At 36.8% G+C, this 22,984-nt stretch overlaps 1 protein-coding gene and 1 non-coding gene across 10 annotated transcripts in view; one reads left to right on the top strand and one right to left on the bottom strand.

Moving 5' to 3' along the window:
* ZDHHC20 (zDHHC palmitoyltransferase 20) overlaps positions 1 to 22,984 on the bottom strand; it is a 70,121-nt gene that overhangs the window by 21,658 nt on the left and 25,479 nt on the right. For 7 of the 9 annotated variants that reach the window (XR_012378840.1, XR_003209065.2, XM_073894786.1 and 4 more), the window contains exons 3-7: positions 19,875 to 19,978; positions 13,801 to 13,921; positions 5,344 to 5,413; positions 3,516 to 3,548; positions 2,780 to 2,900 (exon numbers count right to left, since the gene is read on the bottom strand). Coding sequence is in view for 7 of the 9 variants with exons in the window: in XM_073894786.1 (XP_073750887.1) it covers positions 2,780 to 2,900; positions 3,516 to 3,548; positions 5,344 to 5,413; positions 13,801 to 13,921; positions 19,875 to 19,978 (449 nt within the window). In the remaining 2 variants the exon portion in view is untranslated. The remainder of the gene's footprint in view (positions 1 to 2,779; positions 2,901 to 3,515; positions 3,549 to 5,343; positions 5,414 to 13,800; positions 13,922 to 19,874; positions 19,979 to 22,984) is intronic. The other 2 variants (XM_025875194.2, XM_073894787.1) reach the window with 2 other exon arrangements.
* On the top strand, positions 10,755 to 10,861 carry LOC112826956 (U6 spliceosomal RNA). The gene has a single exon (XR_003209096.1). It is a non-coding gene; the product is annotated as a U6 spliceosomal RNA (small nuclear RNA).

The following is a 22,984-nucleotide window of genomic DNA, read 5'->3' as shown; positions in this document are numbered from 1 at the left end:
GCACACGAGTGGGGGAGGGGTAGAGGGAAAGGGAGAAAGAATCCCAAGCAGGTTGCGGAAATGTTCAGCATGGAGCCCAACTCAGGGCTTAATCTGATGACCGTGAGATCATGATTTGAGCTGAAATCAAGAGTCAGATACTTAACTGACTGAGCCACCCAGTCACCCCCCAAAATATTTATTCTTTAATTAATATAGGCAAACACTGCTGAAGTTTCTGGTAAAGAAATGTGAAATTCTGTAATTTAGACTTTATTCATCTGGCACTGAATCCTCTTCATTTAAATAGGCCCACTGAGTAGGATTACGTAGGCTGTAAACTGAACAAAGATGCTTAGAAGTAGGGGAACAACAGAACCCAAAATTCATTGGGCTGAGACCACATAGAACTGGGGTGCTCTTTTCTAATAAAGGAACACACAAAGGAACTGTAAGTACTAGTATACATACCCTGGGTTTTAAATACCCAAGTTTAAAAATTCAACGTTTTAGTGCAAGTCCTTCTAAAATGTATTAGATATTTCTTGGAAAAATAATTGTGCTTGATGACTTGAGGCTTTAATTATGTAATTCTCAAGTATGACTAGGAATAGCAACTCACAGTGAAAAGTATTTGGATGCTGAAACAGAGATATCTATGGTCAAATTCTGGCTAGTTTCCTAACTCCTCTAACCTCAGTTTTCAATGTTGAAAATTATTGAAAATAATAGCTCCTTCTGCAATAACTATATTTTCTTATTTTTTGTATTCTTTTTTATTTTTGAGAGAGAGATAGAGAGTGAGTGTGTGTGTGGGGCAGGGGGAAGAGGCACAGGGAGAGGGAGAGAGAATCTTAAGCAGGCTCCATGCCCAGTGTGGAGCCCAACATGGGGCTTGATCTCACAATGCTGAGATCATGACCTGAGCCAAAATCAAAAGTTGGATGCTTAACTGATTGAGCCACCCAGGCCCCCCTTATTTTCTGTATTCTTGATGCTTTGGCATCTGAGGCCTTGCTGACTGAAGAGAGACTGCCTCTCTCACAGCTAACCAGTTCTTAAGTGATAGCAAGGAATAAACCTCTCATACACAAACTAACCAATCCAGAGTTCATACTCCATATCACCTCCTCTATTGGACTATTACACTCTGGGAGGCAAAATTTCCCTGCCATAACCATTCCAAGCATACATACAGATAACCAAGGAACAACCCTTATGCCCAGAGACCACAGATATTATGCAAACTGGCTAACCTAAATCTGGTTACCCTGCTTGGTGCTCCCCTGTGTGGCCCTGCATGGCGTGGTATGCCCCTTCCCTCAGAAACTGTGAGCAACAAACTGTCTTTTCAATAGAAATCATCTCCTGATCTGCTGGCTTCACCACACCTGAACGGTTCAATTATAAAAGCTACATTTTAAAACTTCTTAACAGGATTTTTAGGAAGAGTAAATACAATGTACTTTTTGACTACAATAATGCCGTCTTCAAAATCAAAGATTTAAATGTGAAGACAAGGGCTCCTGGGTGGCTCAGTTGGCTCAGGTCATGATCCTGGAGTCCCAGGATCGAGTCCCGCATTGGGCTCCCTGCTCAGCAGGGAGTCTGCTTCTCCCTCTGACCCTCCCCCACCTCATGCTCTCTCTCTCTCGTTCTCTCTCTCAAATAAATAAAATCTTTAAAAAAAAAAGTTAAAAAATAAATGTGAAGACAAAAACAACTAAAATACCAAAGGAAAACCTGGGTGAATATTGTGTAAATATACAGTGAATAGACTAAAGCCAGAAATCATAAATGAAAAGTACTACTTTTATTTTTTAAAAGATTTTATTTATTAATTTGAGAGAGTGCAGAAAGAGAGAGTGCACATCAGGGGGGGAGGGGCAGAGGAAGAGGGAATAGCAGGTTCCCCATCGAGCAGGGAGCTAGATGCAGGGCTTTATCCCAGGACCCTGGGATCATGACCTGAGCCAAAGGCAGACAGTTAATCGACGGAGCCACCCAGGCGCTCCTATTATTTCTGATTTTCTGATTATTTATTTAAAAGCAGTGCTTTAGGGGCACCTGGGTGGCTCAGTTGGTTGGGCATCTGACTCTTGATTTTGGCTGGGGTCATGATCTTAGGGTCCGGGGTCATGAGTTTGAGCCTCCTGTAGGGCTCGCGCTCAGCGAAGAGTCTCCTTGTTCCTTTCCCTCCCCCTGCCCCCGCTCCTGTGCATGCAACGCACGCACTCTCTCTACAATAAATAAATAAAATCTTAAAAAAAATCATAAAAATACTGCTTTAAAAATAAAAAACTTGGATTTGATAAAAATGAAAGAAAACAGGGTTATAAGATATAAATTGAAAATGTGGAAAAAAACATTAACAACTTATGACAGAAAAAGGATTAACATCTACAGAGGCAGGAACCAGATTTGTGGTTATTTGGGGTGTTGGCAATTTCACTTTTATCACTGTAAACTGCAGTAAGTCTCTTCAACTCAAGGAAAAGCAATTACTTCCCTAAAATTGATAGGTCTATTGTTAGAATATTGCTGAAAATAGTTTGGCTCACTAAAAAAAAGTTCACTATATTCTATTTAATATCCATTTATTTGCAAATAAACATATGAAGGTAAACTGTAATCCTTTAAAATGCTTTCTGTAATCCAAAAAAATGCTTTCTGATCAAATTCTACCTAGTAAAATTGAAATAAAGTACATCTACTTATAATAAAGAATGAAGGAATTCTTTATGAATATAGCATCTTAAAAAGTTTTAAGTATATGTTTTAAGATAGAAAACAGACTTACCGTCCAAAATTTTATAAAGTACTGTAAAACTGTTGTAGCCACGAAAAGGCAATATAACAAGGAATACAATAAAAACAGCAGGAAGAATTTGTAATTAGAAAATCCCACACAGTTATTCACCCTAGAAGAATAAAGAAAGTCACACTGTAAAAATAAGACAAATCACAAACTCTCAGAAACAAAAAACAGAATGGTGTTTGCCAGGGGTTAGGGGGGCGGTGATGGGTATAGAATTTTAGTTTTACAAAATGAAAAAGTTCTGAAGATTGGTTATACAATATGAACATATTTAATACTACTGAACTGTACACTTAGAAATGGTTAAGATGGTAAGTTTTAATGTTATTTTTTAACTATAATAAAAACAATAATAATACATATGGCAGATAAAAAACTTAACTATTATTACTTGGAAATGGGCCATTTGGGAAGTAGGGAGCAGTGTCTTAATTGTGGATGTGTGTTTTTAATAAATTCTATGAGGAATTTGGAATTTTAATGTTAATTCTTAATATATACTTACTTGGGTTACTAACATCAGAGTATATATTTAAAGGAATACACTTAATATAAACATGTACATACATAAATATGCATTTAGTAGGACTAATTCAACCTTGAGTAATCGAGTAATTGAACTGACCTTCAAAATTTAGGAATGCTGAGGTAAATTACTTTCAATTCTCTCCTTCCCACCTCTCTACCCACAATGTGATTTCCTCTTTTTTATACATACCAAGGACAATGATGATCCATCTTAAGAACACATCTAAAAAACAAACATAAGAAAATCTTTGCATAAAAATTCCCCTAATTTTAATTTCTGATACTTTTCTCTTTCTTTGGCTTAAATTTTTACCTTTACAAATAATATCTTAGAAAAACCAACCGAGGGGTGCCTGGGTAGCTCAGTGGGTTAAGTATCCGACTCTTGATTTCAGTTCAGGTCATGATCTCAGGGTTGTGAGACTGAGCCTTGCATTGGGTTCCATGCTGGGGGTGGAGCCTGCTTAAGCTTCTCTCTCTCCCTCCCCCTCTGCCTCTCTCTCTCTCTCTCTCTCCCCAGCTCCCTCTCGAAAAAAAAAAAAGAAAAGAAAAATGAACCTAGTAAACATTAGGTTAGAGAAAAGTTCTGGTATTTCCACAAGGCCTTTTATAGTTAAGAGATGATTTTTAATACTGGGAATTTAGCTGAGCATAGCCAAATGCCTTGAACCATACCAAATGACATTTTAATATGATATAGTACATATAGCACTGGGTAAATTAGATAGGTCCAGCTTACAAATTACTGAGGGAGATAAAATGAAATACAGAAATCCCTGTGCTATTTTAGCCACATGCAACACATAAAAATAAAACTTTAGGAGCAAATACGTTAAAATATTAACAATGATAGGCTTATAGATGGTTATTTTTTCCATACAATTTACAAAATTGTATTCCATGGATAAGCACTACTGTACTTTTATAATTTAAAAAACCCTCCAAATTTGCCTCATCACCAATACATGCAATCTAGATTTGTATAAAGTTAGACTACAGAACATCTCAAATACAAGCAGTCCCCCTTATCCATAGTCACTCCCATATCCAGCTTCCCCTGGTTTCAGCTACCCACAGTCACCAAGGTCTAGAAGCAGATGATCCTCCTTCTGACACTTCAGAAGGTCAATGGTAGCCTAATGCTATGTCACAGTGCCTATGTCATTCACCTCCCTTCATCTCATCACAATAAGGGTGAGTATAGTAGAAGGCATTTTGAGAGAGAGACCACATTCACATACTTTTATTACAGTATATTGCTATAATTGTTCCATTGTATTATTAGCTATTGTTATTAATCTCTTACTGTGCCTAATTTATAAATTAAACTTTATCATAGGTATGTATGTATAGTATATGTAGGGTTTGGTATTACCCAGTTTCGGGCATGCACTGGGGGTCTTGGAATAGATCCCCAGGCAGATAAGAGGTGACTGCTGCAATATTGGAAATGAATAAACTAATACCCAGAATGTTAAACAGCCTGTCTAACTAAAGTTCAAGGACTAGTAGAGATTCCCAAACTATGGATGTTTCCTTCAACACACTACGTTCTCACAAGGGCACAAAAAAAAAAAATCAAATTTTTCTGGGAACAATGTCACAGATGGTAATTGAAAACAATATTTTTGTGGTTTGTTAGGTTTTAATATTAACAATAAAAATAAGAAAATTGTCATGATAGTCTTTTTTTTTTTTTCAATGAGTCTTTTTAATCCAGGAAATAAAGTTATCTTTCTCAAGGGGGTTATTACTTACTTGCTCATCAATATTATATTAAGCATAAGCATAGGAAGTATATTCTATCAACTAGTACAGGAACTGTTAATCAAGATTACTTCAAAGTATATTCTAGCTTACATAAATATTTTTGTTAGCCCAGCATACATAGCAAATAAAGGGAGAGGATACAGTGTTCTTGCTAAGTATAAAGCATATGAAATATTCCTTCCCCTTCCATGCTCCTGTCACCAATTTCCAGTGCTAGGGTTAAAAAGAAACAAACAAGTAATACTCACATGTCACATGCTGAGCAGTGATGTGCCCGGTCAGGTTTAATCAACTGACATCTTTCACAATATCTGATGGCTACATTTAAGAATATAAGCTTAGTTAATTTGACTATAAAATTTGCTTTCATTTCTTTTACAAATAATTCTGTGAAATTGATAACTAATAATTTTAAAATAATACCAAAATGCATTAGAGAGCTTCTGAAATCAAAATGTCAAGAGGTAGAAGGAAACCTCAGAAATAGAACAGTGCCCAGCAATTTTCAGATGAAAAAGGAGATCTATAGCACGTAAGTGACTTGCACAAGGTCAAACACCTAGTTAGGTAGCATAACTCAGATTTATGAAGTCCCGATTCAAGCTTTTTTTCCTACCAAAATACATTGTCTATACTAAAATATCAAAATGAATGTGTTTAAACTTTTTAAGGCACCCTGTGGGATTTTGTTTTTAACATTATAAAATAGCTTTTTCAAGAAAAACACAACCTTTTATCTCCCATCCCTATCCCAAATAGCAAAATCAAGACAACATTTTTTAAAAACAAACAACCCCGAACTTCTTCCCACTCAATTCTAACATATGTTACTGCTGCCCAATTTATATGTTCATTCATTTAAAACATGAGCACCTATTAGGTGTCAGATACTCTTCTAGGCTTAAATCCCTGCCTTCACGGAACTTATATTCTTCTGGAGAAGATGGGGAGTACTAAATAAGTTAAGAAAATAAACAGTATATTAGTGATAGGTGCTAATAGGAAAAATAAAGCAGGGAAAGGGAATTGGGATATTGTATACTGTAATTTCAGAGACATTTGAGAAAACTGAAATTGAAGGAAGGTGGTTAGTAAGTCACATTGGGAAAGAGAGGATTCCAAGCAGAGGACAGGCCTTGAGGTGGCAGCGTGCTTAGTTTGAAGAACAGGGAAGGGTGTGGTGTGCCTGGAACGGGGTGAACAGGAGGTCAGAGATGACGTCAGAGATTAGTAAGAAATCCGATCAAGTGAGACTTGTTTTCCCAATTCAGCTCAAATACTGTGATTAAAAAAAAATTTTCAAGAGAAGTCCACTGGAATAAGAGTTCCATCAGAGTCTGTACATCGTACAGAACCTTAAGTTTCAGTTTTTGAAATTTAAATAAGTGACAAATAGATTTTTGAGATTCATGAGGGAAATGTCCCAAGACTTCACAAATCAAAAAGTACCTTAAAAACCATTATTATGGATGAATAAGAGAATAATAACATTATAGTTAGACGCTAATTGTTCTCTATATGATGGCCTGTAAAGCAAACAAACTGTACTGACTTGGCAACAAGGCAAATTACTATTGATCTTTCACAAATAGTTGAAACATTTATAGATTTAAAGCACTTAAATGGCAAATACTCTACTTGATATTGTAAATGGCTTCTTTGGAGGTATCTGCTTGATCTATAAGCCACTCTCTCCTTCTCTGGAAAATGAGTTCAGACCACCCTCCCTGCTTCTAGTTCATGCTCTCTCTCTCCTATGGATTCAGCACTGGGACTGAGAATGAGTTATGGCTGCGTGCTGCTGCAACTGGATAACATGTAATGGTGATATTTTGCCATGTGAACTGGATAAAAAATAAAAACTTGTTTGCAGGGAGATATTGTTAAAAATGAAACAGATACACAGAAACAAGATGAAATAAGCTGCACAGAGTCCCAGTTTTGGCTTTCCAATTATGGGTTCCAGTTCTTTCTTGTTGTCCTGCCCTTCAAATACAGGAAATACCCACCAATTTGACACCATTTCATATTTTTTGGTAGCTTTTTGGGGTGAAAGGAGTTAAAAAGCTGAAGCTGTTGCCTGTTACTTGTGATCCTAACAAACATAGTAATAGCATAGAAAATAGGTTCAAATAAAAATTTAAATTAAGTATACCCTCTAAAAAGTGCATGAATCATGTCCTGTATTACAATCTATTTGGAAGGAAATTTGGCAGTATCAATGAAAATTTAAGATGTATATGTTCTCTGACTCAGGATTTCTACTTCTAGAAAACTCTATAGACATGTTCACTATAGCATTGTTTTTAATAACAAAATACTATGAGTAACTTGAATTATCCAAATGGCAAAGCATTTTGATATATCCATACAGTAGAATACTATGAAGACTTTAACAAGAATTTTCCATACAAAATACACATGTACCCTAAGTTGGAAAAATGCAAATATATCACATGGAAAAAAAGCAAATTGTTGAACAGTATGGATATGTGGCATGTTTCACATCTCTAAGGGGAATAAGAACACATATTTTTTTCTTTACATATCCCAATAAAATGCACCCACCTTCCAGATGTGAATTAACATATAAGAGAGACAAAGTGTTATTTTGAAGTAATGTTATAAGTTATACCTGCTAAAAGGCACTATCCAGGTAACCAAATTTGTATTGGTTAAGATCTATTTATTCTAGTTGTTAAAATATATTAATTGTACATAAATTATGCAATACTCTGCCAAGTATAAAAAATTCCTGCGAAGATACACAGGGTGCCCCTGGAGAGTAGTGCTAGGGTGAAGGGTAAACTCACGTTTCTTTCTTTTTTTCTAGTAGGCTCCATGCCCAGCATGGAGTGCAAAGCAGGGCTTGAACTGATGACCCTGAGATTAAGACCTGAGCTGAGATCAAGAGTCAGACCCTGAGATCAAGAGTTGGATGCTTAACTGAGCCACCCAGGCGCCCCTCACTTTTCATCTGGTGCCCTAAAAAAAAATTTTTTTTAAATCATGGCATGTATTACTTCTGTTATTTCAACAAAAATATCTTTAAGATGGATGAAATGTATATAAATATCCACTTAAAAGAATAAGCTATAGTTTACTGAGGGTGTGTTCTATAACGCCTCACCTCGGTTGGACACGAGGGAGATAAAACCATACAACGTAGAAAAAGTAAAGCTATAAAGGACCACAGAAATCTCTTAGTTGATATCTCCATTCTACAGATGAAAAACACACCAATATCAAGAGAATGTAATTTGCCCAAAGCTATATATAGCTGAATTAGTGGTAAGATGAGGATCAGGAGTATCTTATTTTCTTTTTCCTCTATACTTCCACTCAAAATTCTGAGATGAGAATTTTGCCCTGAGATGAGACAAAACCGAACAGACCTTTGAGGAAGACTTTTGAAGGATCCTGATGATGGAGTAGATAGAAGAACCGAGGAAAAAGGAGCAATCAGTAAACTTCAGTTTCTAGTATCGGGTGCTGAGATGAACAAGGCTGCCAACGGCAGAAATAAGCTCAGTCTGGGGGAAGCAGGGAGAGTGGGGCAGGATGTTTTTCATTTATTCATTCTCTCATTCATTCAACAAATATTTAGACAGTTTCTACCACGTGACAAATATTGTTTGATGGTATTAAATTTTGAATTGATGAATCCAGTTTTATTTGGGTTTGTAGGTTTGGGTAATAGGTAACTCAAGGACAGCTATTCTGGTGGGAGCCAGGAAGGTGATGGAGTAGGAGGATTGTAAGCTCACCCAGTCCCATGGATACACGTAGAAAACAGACATGTCAGTGCAACTAACCTAGAAAATGAGCCACGCTGGAGATGCTGAATGGGTAGATACACACCGAGAGGGATGAAGCCTTGAGTAATGGCTACAGGGTGCTCTGGGGGAGAGGTCCGCAGATTCTTCCCTCTGAAACCTCAGGAAGAATGCTGCAGCCTTGTGCAGCTAGACTGTAGGCTTCTCGGTAGACAAGTGATCCTGGTGTGCAGCTGCAACTCCACCCCTTTGCCTCACATACAAGAAAGGGTCTGGAACGCAAATGAGCACTAGTGTGACAATATCCTTGAATCTGTTTTAATTCATATTCAGAAAAGTGAACTCATTTCTGAAAACTACTAAAGAAAACAAACTGAGACACAATAAACTAATAATCACAATATCCTAGTGTCAGAATTCCAGAGGTGAAAACAAAAGCCGAAGAACGGTATGAAAAGAATAAGGGCAAGGCACCCTTGTGAGGTTAAGAAACAGAAAAATTAAAAAAAATTTAGGAGGTGGGCGCCGGGGTGGCTCAGTTGGTTAAGCGACTGCCTTCGGCTCAGGTCATGATCTTGGAGTCCCGGGATCGAGTCCTGCAATCGGGCTCCCTGCTCAGCAGGGAGTCTGCTTCTCCCTCTGACCCTCCCCCTTCTCATGTGCTCTCTCTCTCTCTCATTCTCTCTCTCTCTCTCTCAAATAAATAAAATCTTTAAAAAAAAATTTAGGAGGAAGAATAATCATTCAAGGATTAAGAAACAGAACTAGAATAGAAAAGCACAAAGAAGAAAGCTTTTCAAGAAGCCAGAATGACAAAAATCACTGAACTTGGGTAGGGATAATGGAAGCCAGTTGCCTGGTATTAGCTAGGAAGGAAAAGAGGACTTGAGTGCAGACAACTTATAAGAGGATCTAACTCAAAGGGAAGAGAAAATACAATGGCGGTTAGAAGAGAATCCGAACAAACTTGTTTTTAGGAGAGATATACTTTGACATATACCTGGGAACAGAGGGAAGAAACTGGTTGTGATTTATTAAGTGGAGACGCAAGTGTTATAGGAGCAAACTGGGGGAGAAGAGAAGAAAAAGGTCAGTAATCTTTATGCAAATATAACAAAGGACAAGGGGTGCCTGGGTGGCACAGTCAGGTAAGCTGCAGATTCTTGGTTTCAGCTCAGGTCCTGATCTCAGGGTTGTGGGATCGAACCCTGTGTCGGGCTCCACGCTCAGCTCAGTCTGTTAAAGTCTCTCTCTCCCTCTAACCCCCAAGCCTGCACTCTTTCTCTCTCAAATAAATAAATAAACATTAAGAAAAAAAAAGGACAAGAACACAGATACCGAGAGGAAACTGATATGCTCTAGAAAAGCCAGTTTGTAAAGGTGCACTGGCAGCAGGGACTCTGTCACCAGTTAGGTTGGATGCTAGCTCTCCCACTTACTAGCTTGTGACCTTGGGTCAGTAACTTAACTTTCCATGAGCCTCAACTGCCTCTTCTGTAAGTGCAAATAATACCAAGTGTAAAGGACTATTGTGCAGATTAAATATAAATCTCTTGGAACATATGAGATTCTCAATAAAGCAGGTGTTACGAGGATGATAATAATAATTACTATTTCGTGGGTGGCTCAGTTGGTTAAGTGTCTGCCTTCGGCTCAGGTCATGATCCCAGGGTCCTAGGATCGAGTCCCGCATCAGGCTCCCTGCTGGGCGGGAAGCCTGCTTCTCCCTCTGCCTGCCACTCCCCTGCTTGTGCTCTCTCTCTCTGTCAAATAAATAAATAAAACCTTTAAAAAAATTATTTCTGATAAAATACAAAGTCAGACTATGATGGGGAAAATCAGTGAAGGAGAGAAAACTAGGGACATTTAAAAGTGCATAAACAGTGCTTGCTTTGACAGTACATATACTAAAACTGGCACAATACAGATAAGATTACCATGGCCTCTGCATGAGAATGACATTCAAAAAGTGAATAAACAGCCAATAAGAATACCCAGGAAGAGGTTCATTCAACAAATACCTACTGAGGGCCTATTTAATCGAGACACTTTGTTAGAGACCATGGGAAAAATTCCTGACTGCCAGAGTCTTAGAATAAGGTCGAGTAAGTGACATAAACAGAAGTAACTATGAGGCAGTGATTTGTGACCTACAAGGTAAGAATTTGAAAAGTTCAGAGCAGACTTTAAAAATCACTCCTAGGGGCGCCTGGGTGGCTCGGTCAGTTAAAGTGACTGACTCCTGATTTTGGCTCAGGTCATGAGCTCAGGGTCCTGGGATGGAGCCTCATGTCGGGCTCCCCACTCAGCGGGGAGTCTGCTGGTCTCCCTCTCCCTCTGCCCCTCCCCCCACTGCATGCACGCATGCACATGCTCCCGTGCGCTCTCTCTCAAATAAATAAATAAATCTTTAAAAAAATAAAAATCACTTCTTGCTCAAGTGAATAGAAATGAGTAAAAAGAAGCAGACATTGAATTAAACCTTTAAACTGGATTTAGAGAGGAAAAAATAATTGTTCTAAGCAGAGAAAAAGAATAAAAAAGGTGGGGAAAGACAAGAGTGCTTTTAGCACAGAGGTGATGCAAGGAAACAGTGTGGGACAAAGCTAGAGAGAGATGTCGGTTGGATCCACACTGTGGAGGGAGAAGGTCTAGAAAGACTCATTTTGTTTCCTGAATAGCTAATAATTTGTCCACATGGTTCAAAAAAGCCCAAAAAGGAACTGGGTGAAAAGCCCCCCACCCCTCCTCCGTGTGGAGGCAGCTCTATCACTTTCACTCGTCTCTGCTCTATTAAAAGGCTACTTTCTATAATATGTATTTCCGTAATTTTGTTTTTTAAAAGAATGAATGCTTATCATTTCTATAATAAGAAAAAAGATAAAAACTCCCAAAGTTTAGAATTCTAAGCAATACAAACGCAGTATAAAATGGTGCTCAAGAGCAGGGACTCTCCCTGTAGTCAGAAGGTAAGTTATAAATCCCAGATCTTATCACTCGGGGACTTTGGACACCTACTTTGTGCCTCATTTCTTCATTTCTAAAAGGAAGACAAGTGCAGCACCTCCCTCAGAGTTGTTCTGAGGATTAAATAATCACCAGTAAAGTGGTTAGCATAATTCTGGTATAATATTGAATAGAAGAAGGGTATTATTCAGAGTAGAGGAAAGTCTTAGTGTAAAGATGTTACATCAGTGGCTATTAACTCTTCAGGGCACACATACTGCTCTGAAAATCAGATTATCTTGGTATGAATGGGGTACTTTTGAACACTACATGTACCCACAACTTTGCATATCATCTCAGGATTCATAAATTCTCTGAAGTCTTGGACTTTGAGTTAAGAACATCTAATCTACAGAACTATAAGTAGAAATAATTATTATAAATCAGACTTTTCATAACTGAATATAAAAAAGGATTATTTTATATCAGCTAATCATTTACTGAAAATTTATTATTAATACCAAGATCTATACTAAATGTATATATCTCATTTATGTATCTCATTTAATATTGCCACTAACCTAAAGATGTAGATATTCTTACCTTCATTTTAAAATAAGGAAACAAAGGGGCACCTGGGGGCCTCAGTCGGTTAGGCATCTGACTCTTGATTTTGGCTTAGGTCATGATCTCAGGGTTGTGAGATTGAGCCCACACTGGGCTCCACGCCAGGCATCGAGACTGCTTAAGATTCTCTCTCTTGCTCTCCCTCTGCCCCCCACACTTGCACTCTCTCTCTCAAAAAACTAAACAAAACAAAACCAAAAAAACCAATAAAATAAAAAATAAAATAAGGAAACAAGAACTTAGAAAGTTAATGACTCTCACTACACTAGTACTGGAAAAGCTTGGGTCTGGTTTGAAATTCATGTTTTCGTTATATACAGCAATATATTAGTCATGCAAAAAGAATAGTATTAAATGCATGAAAAATTTAAGTCAGTCAAATATCCCCTCCTAAAATCTTGTACAAACTTAGTCACATTCCTTAGCCACGACTTGCACATAACTATACAAAGGTAAAGCTCCTCTTATTTCCCCTCGGAGCTGAGCAGCATAGTGGGTTCTAGAGCCAGAGCACCCAGATTTAAATCCATTTTTCTACATATGGCTTTGAACAAGTTATAAACCTCCCTGTGTCCCAGTTTCCTCATCTGTAAAATGAAGACAATAGTATCTACCTCAAAGGGTTGTTGTGAATTTTAAATGAGTATGTGTAAAGTACAGAATAATTGTTAGCTATTATATTATCCTATATTTGAACAAAACTCACGAGGCATATAATATATAACTTAAAACCATTTCCTATACTTAAGTGACTACACTGGCCACTCATAAATTCATTCGTATTGTAAGACTGTCACCCTGAGAAAAGGAAGGTGCTGCAGGGGTCACCTATGTCAATGTAGGCAGTGGGAGAGTAGAAATACCAACATCTTTGTAACCAGATAAACCTGAGTTCAAATTTTGGCTCTTTGAGTATAGGTTTTAAAACTTGACAGGACTCTTCCCCTTTGTGTCTTTTACTCCTCTCCATTCTAAGTTAGCACGTTCTTGATTTTTTAAAAAATGACTCCATGATGACACACAATATCCAAAATCAAACAAGACTTTCTAAATGATGGTTTGCTAAGAGTAACAGGTGACATTTTTAGCCATGAGGTTGAATTAGAAAAAAAAAATGCAGAGAAAAGAGGCTCATAGTGAGCCCCTTAAAAAATCTGTATCAATATATGTACAAAAGTATGTACATCTGAAATACCACAGAAGATACAGAACACAGGAAAATCTTGTTCTTGCAGATGTTAACTGTAGCAATCACAATATCCATGTAACTGTCAAATCATGCAGATATATCTTGGCAGGATTAACCATATTTTAAAAATTCCTTGGCAAGGAAAGCTTAAGACTGGTTTTTCTTACTCCTTGAAGCTGATGTGGTGTAGATAGGTAAGTCCCTTGCTGCTCTTCTCAAAATTTCTTGTTGTCTTTCTTGGCTGAATTCCTTTTCATAACGTTCCTTTTCAGAACTGGACAAGTAGAACTATAAAAGGAGAAATAACTATTAATTCTTTTTAATCCCATAAACTATCATGCTCAGAAAAACAAAGTTTCATCCTAAACAGAAAAAAAAATTTTTTTCTTCTATGAAGGCAAAACTTTTCAAATTAAAGAAGCTAAATCAAGTATATTTTAACAAAACTACATACCTTTGACAGATTAAAAAATATTTGCCCTCTATACTAATGATGGGAAAAATATTAGAAAATTTTGCATCTTTGTATTTTACAGAAAAAATTAAATACCCACCAACCAAAAAGGGCTTAATATATATATTTTCTCTTAGCAAAAATTTTGATGTTTGAAAATTAGTGTCAAGAAAATTTTAATTTTTGGAAGGATGTCCAAGATTCACTTGCTTTGGGTTAGGAGGTTAAATCATAGACACATGGTCCAGCCATTTTCTGGCCAAATATTTCAGTGAGGTCAACAAGTCATTCTTTTACTACTTTGTTTTAGCTTTTAAAGAGCTAACCAATAGGAATACTTGCTGCAAAATTATTAAGGATTGTCAAAGCAAGCATAGTCTCCTTTTCTCAAAGAGTTAATTCCTTTATGTTATTTCTAGTTTCCATTTAAGTTTTTATTCCCATAGTGTGGCCAGCCTCCAGTTCATTTCTTAAATAGCATTTTCCCTACAAAGGACTTGTTTATAGTTGCTCCTCTTATCATATCATCCCAGCATCTCAAGGACCCTCAGTTTTATGCCTCTAATTTCATGTAAACAAAGCTTTCAGTTTCTATCAGTCTTTATTTCACAGAATTTCCTTTTAAACTAAAAATGGCTTGAGACTTGCTCTTGATCATGTCTTGTATTTTAACTGTACTGTTTCTCAATTTTTTCAAGCAAAAGCAAGGTTTTGCTTGAAAAGGCCTAAAGAGTCATGAATGGAGTTTTTATACTCAAGTATTTTGATCCACCTGCTAACTCACTACCAAAACTTTCCATACTCTTGATACCTCATCATCAGTAATAATAGTATTAGCTTATTAGCAGCCTATCCTGTTACAAACAAGGCAACAGTTTGGCATCGTAGTAGAAAGAACTCTGGGCTGAGGAAACTGTGATACCAAGAGGCTCAGGGAATTTTCTAAGATTGCACAATTATTGGCAGAGCTGATATTAAAATACAAGTCTTTTGAGTTCTACTCTAGCATGCTTCCCTCCATATTGCTAATGTAAAATAACTGCTCTTGCTTTTTACAGACTGTTACTCTAACCTGACCAAACACCACAGTTTAGGATGTAGAAGAGTCTATTTAGATTACCTTGACTGCTTCCCACAACCAAATCTTGATGGCATAAGAAATCCCCAAATTTACTTCTAAAGCATGAGAAGTAACACAGACAAACAGAAAGAGGTCAGAAAAGTTTCCCATAATCTTAAACTGAGACTTTGGAGGTCACTTATCTAACTTCCCAGGGAGGTAGGAATCTTCAGCCAATGTTTCTGAGATCCACTCCCTCGTGAATACTTCCAAGTACTGAAATACTTCCCTACTTTGCAAAATGGCGCATTCTCTTTTAAGAGAATTGTAACTTGTAACTTGTTTGAATTAAAAGTTCTTCCCTGACATGATGTGTCTCTGAAGCATTCACAGTAGAGTGTAAGAATCATTTGGTATGATGATAAATATATATTTGGATAGGAGATGCTCCAATCAAATTTTACAGTTCCCTTGTAAAATCTGAACAGATTTCCCTAGGCTATCATATTTCTAGCCTGTGGTACTATTCCAGGCCTCAACATCATTACTTTTCCTTAAGGACTAATGTTATAAATTATGAAAAACTTAAAATGAAAATCTCAAGAGACAACAGAATTTTAGATGAGGAATGGAACAAAATTTAAAATGGATTAGACTTTGGAAATTATTACTGTACATCTAGTTTTCATTAAAAACTACAAAACAGAATTCAAACTATGAAATGCCATCATCTTAAATTCAGTGTTCAGATGGTTCAATTTAAATATATATTAGGTACCAATTAAGAACTTGGCACTGCTCAGGTAATAGGAATCCATAGATGAATAATACAGCCCTTGTCTTCAAAAGTGCATTTCTACAGTCCAGTAGGAATGCTGGCCATATCAAAAGGAAATATAACTTACAAATCAGCATAGTACAATATGTTACCAGGTATGATAAAAATTCCCTTAGGAGGGGGTGGGGACTGTCAATGAAAGACTCTTGGAAGAAGTGGTACCTATGCTGGGTTTTGAGAGATAAACAGGAATCTTCCAGGAAAACAAGGAGGGAAAGAGAATCTTGTAAAAGGGAGCAGCATACAGAAAGCAAAAAGATGTGAATATAGCATGGTATAGTCAGGGCAAAACATTACTTGACTATCGAGTTCCAGGAAGAAGCAATGGAGATGAAGTTAGTAAGATTTTAGTTCATGAACTAAGTACCATGCAAATGAGCATGACCTTTTATCTTGTAGCTGACTGGCAACCTCTGTAGGATTACCAGAGAAGTGATGGGGCCATATTTTCTTTTTAGAGATGACACTTAGTGATGGAAGATGTCTGCCAGCTCTTCATATGCTGCCCCCTCCTTACCATCTACTCATTCACATATTTAGCAATCTCCCTGTCACATACGAGGTCTGAATCTAGGCAATGGGGATACGGCAATAAGCAACAAAGATTCTTCCTTCAAAAAGCTAACACTTTAGTGAAAGAGATACTTACAAAAGTCTTGGTTAAGTGCCACTTCCTCAGAGATTTCTTTGACCATATTACTTAAGGTAGCTTTTTCCTCTAGTATCTTTCATTGTTATGCTTTAATATATCATGTTCTTATTCTAAAGTTATCTAAATTTATCACAATCTATAATTATTTTGTTTGTTTACTTATCTACCATGTGTCTCTCCTTTTAAAATGTAAGGACCATGTCTTTCTTGTTCTTTTTATTCTCAGACCCTAGCACAGTCTGACAAACAGTAGGTGCCAAGTACTTGCTGAAATAGGATAAAAAAACTACCCATATTTATAATTTAATTTTCCTAAAAATGTAGTGTTTCTGTTATTCAGACTCAACCAATTTCCCTGGGTCTGATTCCCAAGTGTTGTTCTAACCTCTCAGCTCACAGAGTCCTTTTAGTAGTTACTTTAGGAGCGACCTCACGGCTCTGTAATCACTGTAAGGAGCTATCTCAGTCAGCACACTGGAAGCTTATTTAGAAAGAGAACCATAAACTCCTGTTCTTTCTTGGTTGTCACTGCATCTTAACTTAGCTGGCCCTTGATGATTTAATAATTAACTCATTCAATAGTGAACACCCACTATGTGCTAAATAGTGGGGAGAGGGATGTAGTGCAGGACACCATAAAAATGATCCCTGCCCTCAAAAACTGATAATAAGGTGATGCATACAAGTCAATAGGCAATTATGAAACTAGATGGGTAAGTTCTATGACAGGGAAGGCACAGCATGCCATAGCAGGGCCAATGGACACAGGCCTGGGTATTCAGCTGTTGTACTTCTAGGAATAAGGGAGCATGAAGGATGGAGTGGATGTAAAGGCTTAAGCCCTTGGCTGAATGCTAAATGGATGCCATATGACAAACCACCACCAAAATAAGTAACATTTAAATGGCACTTATTAAGTGCTATGTATCCTTCTGAGCACTTTACATATACTATTTAGTATATATTATTATTACATTACTAACTACATATATTATTAATTTATTCAATACTTATAACAATCCTGTAAGGTATGTACTACTATCACCCTCATTCTACAGGAGAGATCTGAGGTACAGACAGCTAAGACAAGTCTCCAACACCACCTAGCTAGCAAGTAGCAGAGGCAGGAGTTGAACCTGGGCAGTGTGGAGCCAGAGTCTGAGTCCTTCACAACTCTATACTATACTGCTTCTCAAAAGTATTACCAATTGTTTTTATCCTATTTTTTTAAGTTTATTTATTTAAGTAATCTCTACACCCAACATGGGGCATGAATCCATGACCCCAAGATCAAGAATCACATTCTCTTATGACTGAGTCAGCCAGGCACCCCTCTTTTTCTATTTTTTATTTCCTATAACAAGAACTATTTACTTCTATACATGCTATGTTTTTAATAGCCATCACTAGTAGTAAATGATTAAATAAAATTAGCTCCTGTTCAACTCGGAGCTTAAGATATAGAAGGCAGTTTGTGGGGCGCCTGGATGGCTCAGTCGGTTAAGCAACCGATTCTTGGTTTTGGCTCAGGTCATGATCTCAGGGTCATGAGACTAAGCCCCTGTGTCGGGCTCAGTGTTTAGTGGGAGTCTGCTTCTCCCACTTGCACACATGTGCTCTCTAAAAATAAATCAATCTTAAAAATAAAAAAAAAAGATATGGATGGCAGTTTGTAACATAACTTTAAGAGTTGACTAATTATTACCAAATGTCTGACGAATATATTTTAAGAAACACTACGTTTGACTGATTTCACTACCCCTTAAAACAAAAGCATCCAATAGAAAAAAAATGTGCAAAAGACTGTTTGGCATTTTCTACTTAATGCTGAATGTACACACAACATATGATCCAGCAATTCCAATCTGAGGCACCTACCCAAAAGAATTCTCTCTCTATATATGTAAGTATATACACAGGTATATGCAACAGAATGTTTATAGAAGCCCTCTTTATAAGAGCCTTACACTGGAAGCCACCCAAATGCCCCTGCCCATCAACAACAAAGCAGTTAAATAAACTATTATTTACCACAGCTGAATACTAAACAATGAGAATGAATGCTCCACAAGTATATGCAACAACATGGATGAATATGCAAAAAGAATGTTAATGAAAGAAGCCAGAGACACAAACACAGAGTATATGATTCCATTTATGTAAAGTGCAAAACCAGGCAAAACAAACTGATGCCACTAGGGGGCAGGACAGTGGGTTTTATGGCTGGAAGGGAGCATGAGGACGCTTATGAGACACTGGTAATGTTCCGTTTCTTCAACTTGGTGGTGGTTGCTCAAGGTTCGGTTTGTGAAAATCCATCAGGTATACACTTATATATACTTTTATGTATATATGTTTTATAAAAAGTTAAAGGGAAGTTGGTATTATTTTAAACATATGGTCTATAATTTTTAACAAATTTTGATGAATTTTATGAGTGGAAATAATTATCATCATCACCTAATATTTGATTGCCAACCATGGGGCAGGTACTGTGTTAAAAGCTTTATGTGAATGAATCTCACTTAATCCTCACAAACATCTTACAGAAACAGGCACTACGGTTAGCTCCATTTTCCAATAAGAAAACAGAGGCTCAGAGACATTAAGTAATGTGTTAGAGCAGAAAATCAAACTCAGATAATCCTAACACCAGAGGGTACATTCTTAGCCATCTAGTTATACCAGATTTCAGTCAGCTACGTCAAGGCAAGAGAAACATACTGGTCTTAAAATTTACTCTACATAAATATTTATTCACATTATTTTCCCAGTGGAACCTCAAATTAGAAGAAACACTAGCCATATTAAAGTATAACAAACAACAGCCTAGACAATTTGTTTCCCACAATTAAAACTTTCTTTAGTTGCAGCATATTTGTTCAGGCCTGAGAAAATATGGTAAGGTGTCCAAAAATACACTCTACTTTTCTAACTCAATTCTGTCCCCTAAGATTTTTTAGTCCAGTAAAAAAATGTATGTCTTTAAGACTATATAGCATGGCAGAAAAACACCAGTATTAAGTAAGCTATGATCAGTCTTTTAGTATGCTAAGTCAGTGGGCTGTATCTGAGACCAGGCTGACGACTCACATTCACAATGTGGAGTCACCAAGCAAGTTCATGAACGGAAACAGAACAAATGCATTATGTAATAAAGTTTTAACAAAGGTAACACAGGGAAAATAATTCCATAATTAGCTACAGCATTTGGTAATTTACCAACATTAAATTTACCTCTTTGGAGGGGGAAGCGGGAGATGTGAAAATTGTCATCCAATAGGACCATACAAACATAACAAAGAACAGATGGAAAGCCACAAGGTAAACAACGGCCTTTCCTGGTAAATAAAAACAAATAACATTTCATTGAATCCAGGTGAAAACAGGAAAAAGCATTACATTAAAACACAATATTTAGGGTCAGGAGGCTTAATCCAATAAATATCTTAATCCAAACCTACTGAAGACATCAAATTTATAAACTCCTTTATCTGAATGACCTACCATTACAGATATGAAGAAACATTCAGTTCCTGCATTTAAGGGTTATCAGCCTGGTTTATAAATAAAGACTTGTAGCCTGAGATGAGATTTGATTTTATTAAACTGCTGAACACTTACGTTGAAACACCCTCTTCACTCACTGAATTTCAAGCTCTTCCTAAAAATTACATTTTAAATTACTTAAAAGTTATTTAAGACAGCTTCCATCACTATGAACATTAAATTCAAGGAATTACAAAGTAATAAAGGAAGTTCCCACCATTGTGTTTAACGAGTAATCTGAAAAACTCAGTTCCTGGATTAACCAAAACATTACACTAAATTTCATTCTCCTTCAACATAGGCTAATGAAAAATTTTTAGCCATTTAAAGTTTCTGCAATAACTGTTTCACAAGTGGATTAGTGTAAACACTCTAACATCTTTATCTCCAAATATTAACTTATCACTGATATAATTTAGGGCTTTTTGTTATATTCTAGTTTTTCTTTTTGAAAGAAGTAGGACTGGTTTCCATAGGAAGCAAGAACTATGTACCAGGTGCTTAAACTTTTTCTGTTTGGAATGAGGCACCACAAATCCACTGAAGAAAACAAAGCAGACAAGCTTCAAAGTTTGAAATTCTACTCATTTTTAAAGTTCAGATCAAATATTACTTCTTCCACATAAGCCTTTTCCTTTATTATTAGAATTCATTACCTCTTCATACTATACTCCCCCTCTGATCTGCTCAGACTTTAATTAAAGCACTTAATTTGTTTTATTAAAGCCAGTTGCTTAATATTGATGACCTAATACATGAGAAACATTTAAAACAGCGTCTGGCACATAATAAATCCTTAATAAGTACTGGCCATTTTAAAAAAAGTAATCTCTACACCCATCTGGGGTTCATACTCACAATCCTGAGATCAAGAGTCACACACTTTACTGACTGAGCCAGCCAGGCACCCCAGTACTGGCTATTATTATTATTACTATCCAAGAATCTTTCCTCTCAAAATCTGGTTCTTTTTGCATGTTCCCTATTTCCATGTTTCCCAAGTTTAAGGAATGATAGAAGTTTCACTGGTCTGCAAAGAACAATTCAAAGTACTATTCTTCCTTTTGTCTGAGGTTATTTCTCCTTTCACTTTTGGTTTTAAAAAATGTTCTTTTTAAATAAAATAATGATAAAAAAATTAACAACTCGTTGGACCCAGCCTTTTCTTTTGCAATTATACTGGGGCACATATGGTCTAAGAGAACAGAACCATGAGTCCCACAGGAAGCCAGGGCCCAGTAACTCCTCACATTGCACAGCTAATCAGCACAGAGCACCTCAAATTCTAGTTCCTCTCTTTCATTATTTTCACTGCCAGTGTAACAGCTCATAAACTGTTGCTTAAATCATTGGGATCACTGCAAAAGTCCCTCCAGTCCATCTCAATGGTCAGTGTAAATGTGTTGTTCATAGTTTCTACTCCACCTTGGCTGTGATGTTCCTGGGAAATAGCTCCATGTGCATGACTCACGACTGATGAATGCATTATAAAACACTGGGACTTCCTGCTAACCATATTTGACCACAGCTACTCAAATCACTACTTCCACCTACTGAAAGCCTATTAGAAGGTATATAATGTGTACCCTATTTCTAACCCTCACTGTAGTCCTGGAATGTATTTTCAGTTTACAAATGTGAAAACCAAGGTGCAGAGAATTTAATATCCTGCCCAATGTCACTTAGTAAATGATAAAGCCAGGATTTAAACCCATATCTGCTCAATAAAAACCCAAGGTTCTTTTCATTATGTCATACCTAGAAGTCTATTTTCCTCCACTTTACCCATCATCTTAGTAGTCACATTCTATTTCAGAGCCAACATCTGATGCCAAGACAAAATCCTTACCACAACTTCCTTCTATCTTCAAATTTGCTTTCTTTTCATGTCCACTAAAACTGATTATCATCCTCATTGAATTTTGGCTTCTCAAAATCTGCGTTCTCTACCATCTCCATTCCCTCCAGGTTGAACCTCAGGGTCTACCTAATGGATTCAATATCATTCCTTCATTTGATTTTCCTTTGGAAAAGTATACTGGAGCTCAGTCTCCTACTGTTACATGAACACTGAGCTTTTACCGAGTTTGCGATATTATCTTCACCTAGCTCATTTCACTTTTTAAAATTTTTGCCTGACCCCCATATTCAATCAAGTTTGTCAATCCTCATCTGTATTCTACTGTATAGCTTTGAGATAAACGGTAACCTTGAGGTACTTTAAACTTCTTAATCATTTAGTTACTTACAACTAAGGTTAGCATATAAAATATACTCCCAAAATATTTTTAAAGACATTTAAAATATTTTTAGAGTATTTCTGCTCTCCATAGGTGTAAGAACAAAATGGTGTCTGCTTTAAAAAATCTTAACCCTCAGTTAAAAAAAAAACAAACAAACTGATAAATCTCTTAGCATCATGCCTGGAATGTAATAAGTACTTAACAAATGGAAAACAGCAAACTATAATGTAAAGGATAACAGGAAATACTGCTTTTATATAAATTTGAAATAATGTGATTGTTAATAAGAAAACTTCTGAGCACATATACATGCTATAAACCATTAGTTAGAAGTAATAGATAAACGGGGTGCCTGGCTGGCACAGTCAGCTGGTAGGCCGACTCTTGGTTTCAGCTTGGGTTGTTATCTCAGGGTCCTGGAATCAAGCCTTGTGTTAGGTCCTGTGCACAGAGTCTGCATGAGATTCTCTCTCCCTCTCCCTCTGCCTCTCCCACTCGTGCTTTCTCTCTCTCTCAAAAATAAGTAAATAAATCTTTAAAAAAAGTAATAAAGTA

Source organism: Callorhinus ursinus, unplaced genomic scaffold (genome assembly GCF_003265705.2).
Source record: "Callorhinus ursinus isolate GAN/ISIS: 27379988/994484 unplaced genomic scaffold, GSC_fseal_2.0 scaffold7, whole genome shotgun sequence".
NCBI classification, from domain to species: Eukaryota; Metazoa; Chordata; class Mammalia; order Carnivora; family Otariidae; genus Callorhinus; species Callorhinus ursinus.
Note: the sequence above shows the minus strand (reverse complement) of the source record. Positions and strands in the feature narration are given on the sequence as shown.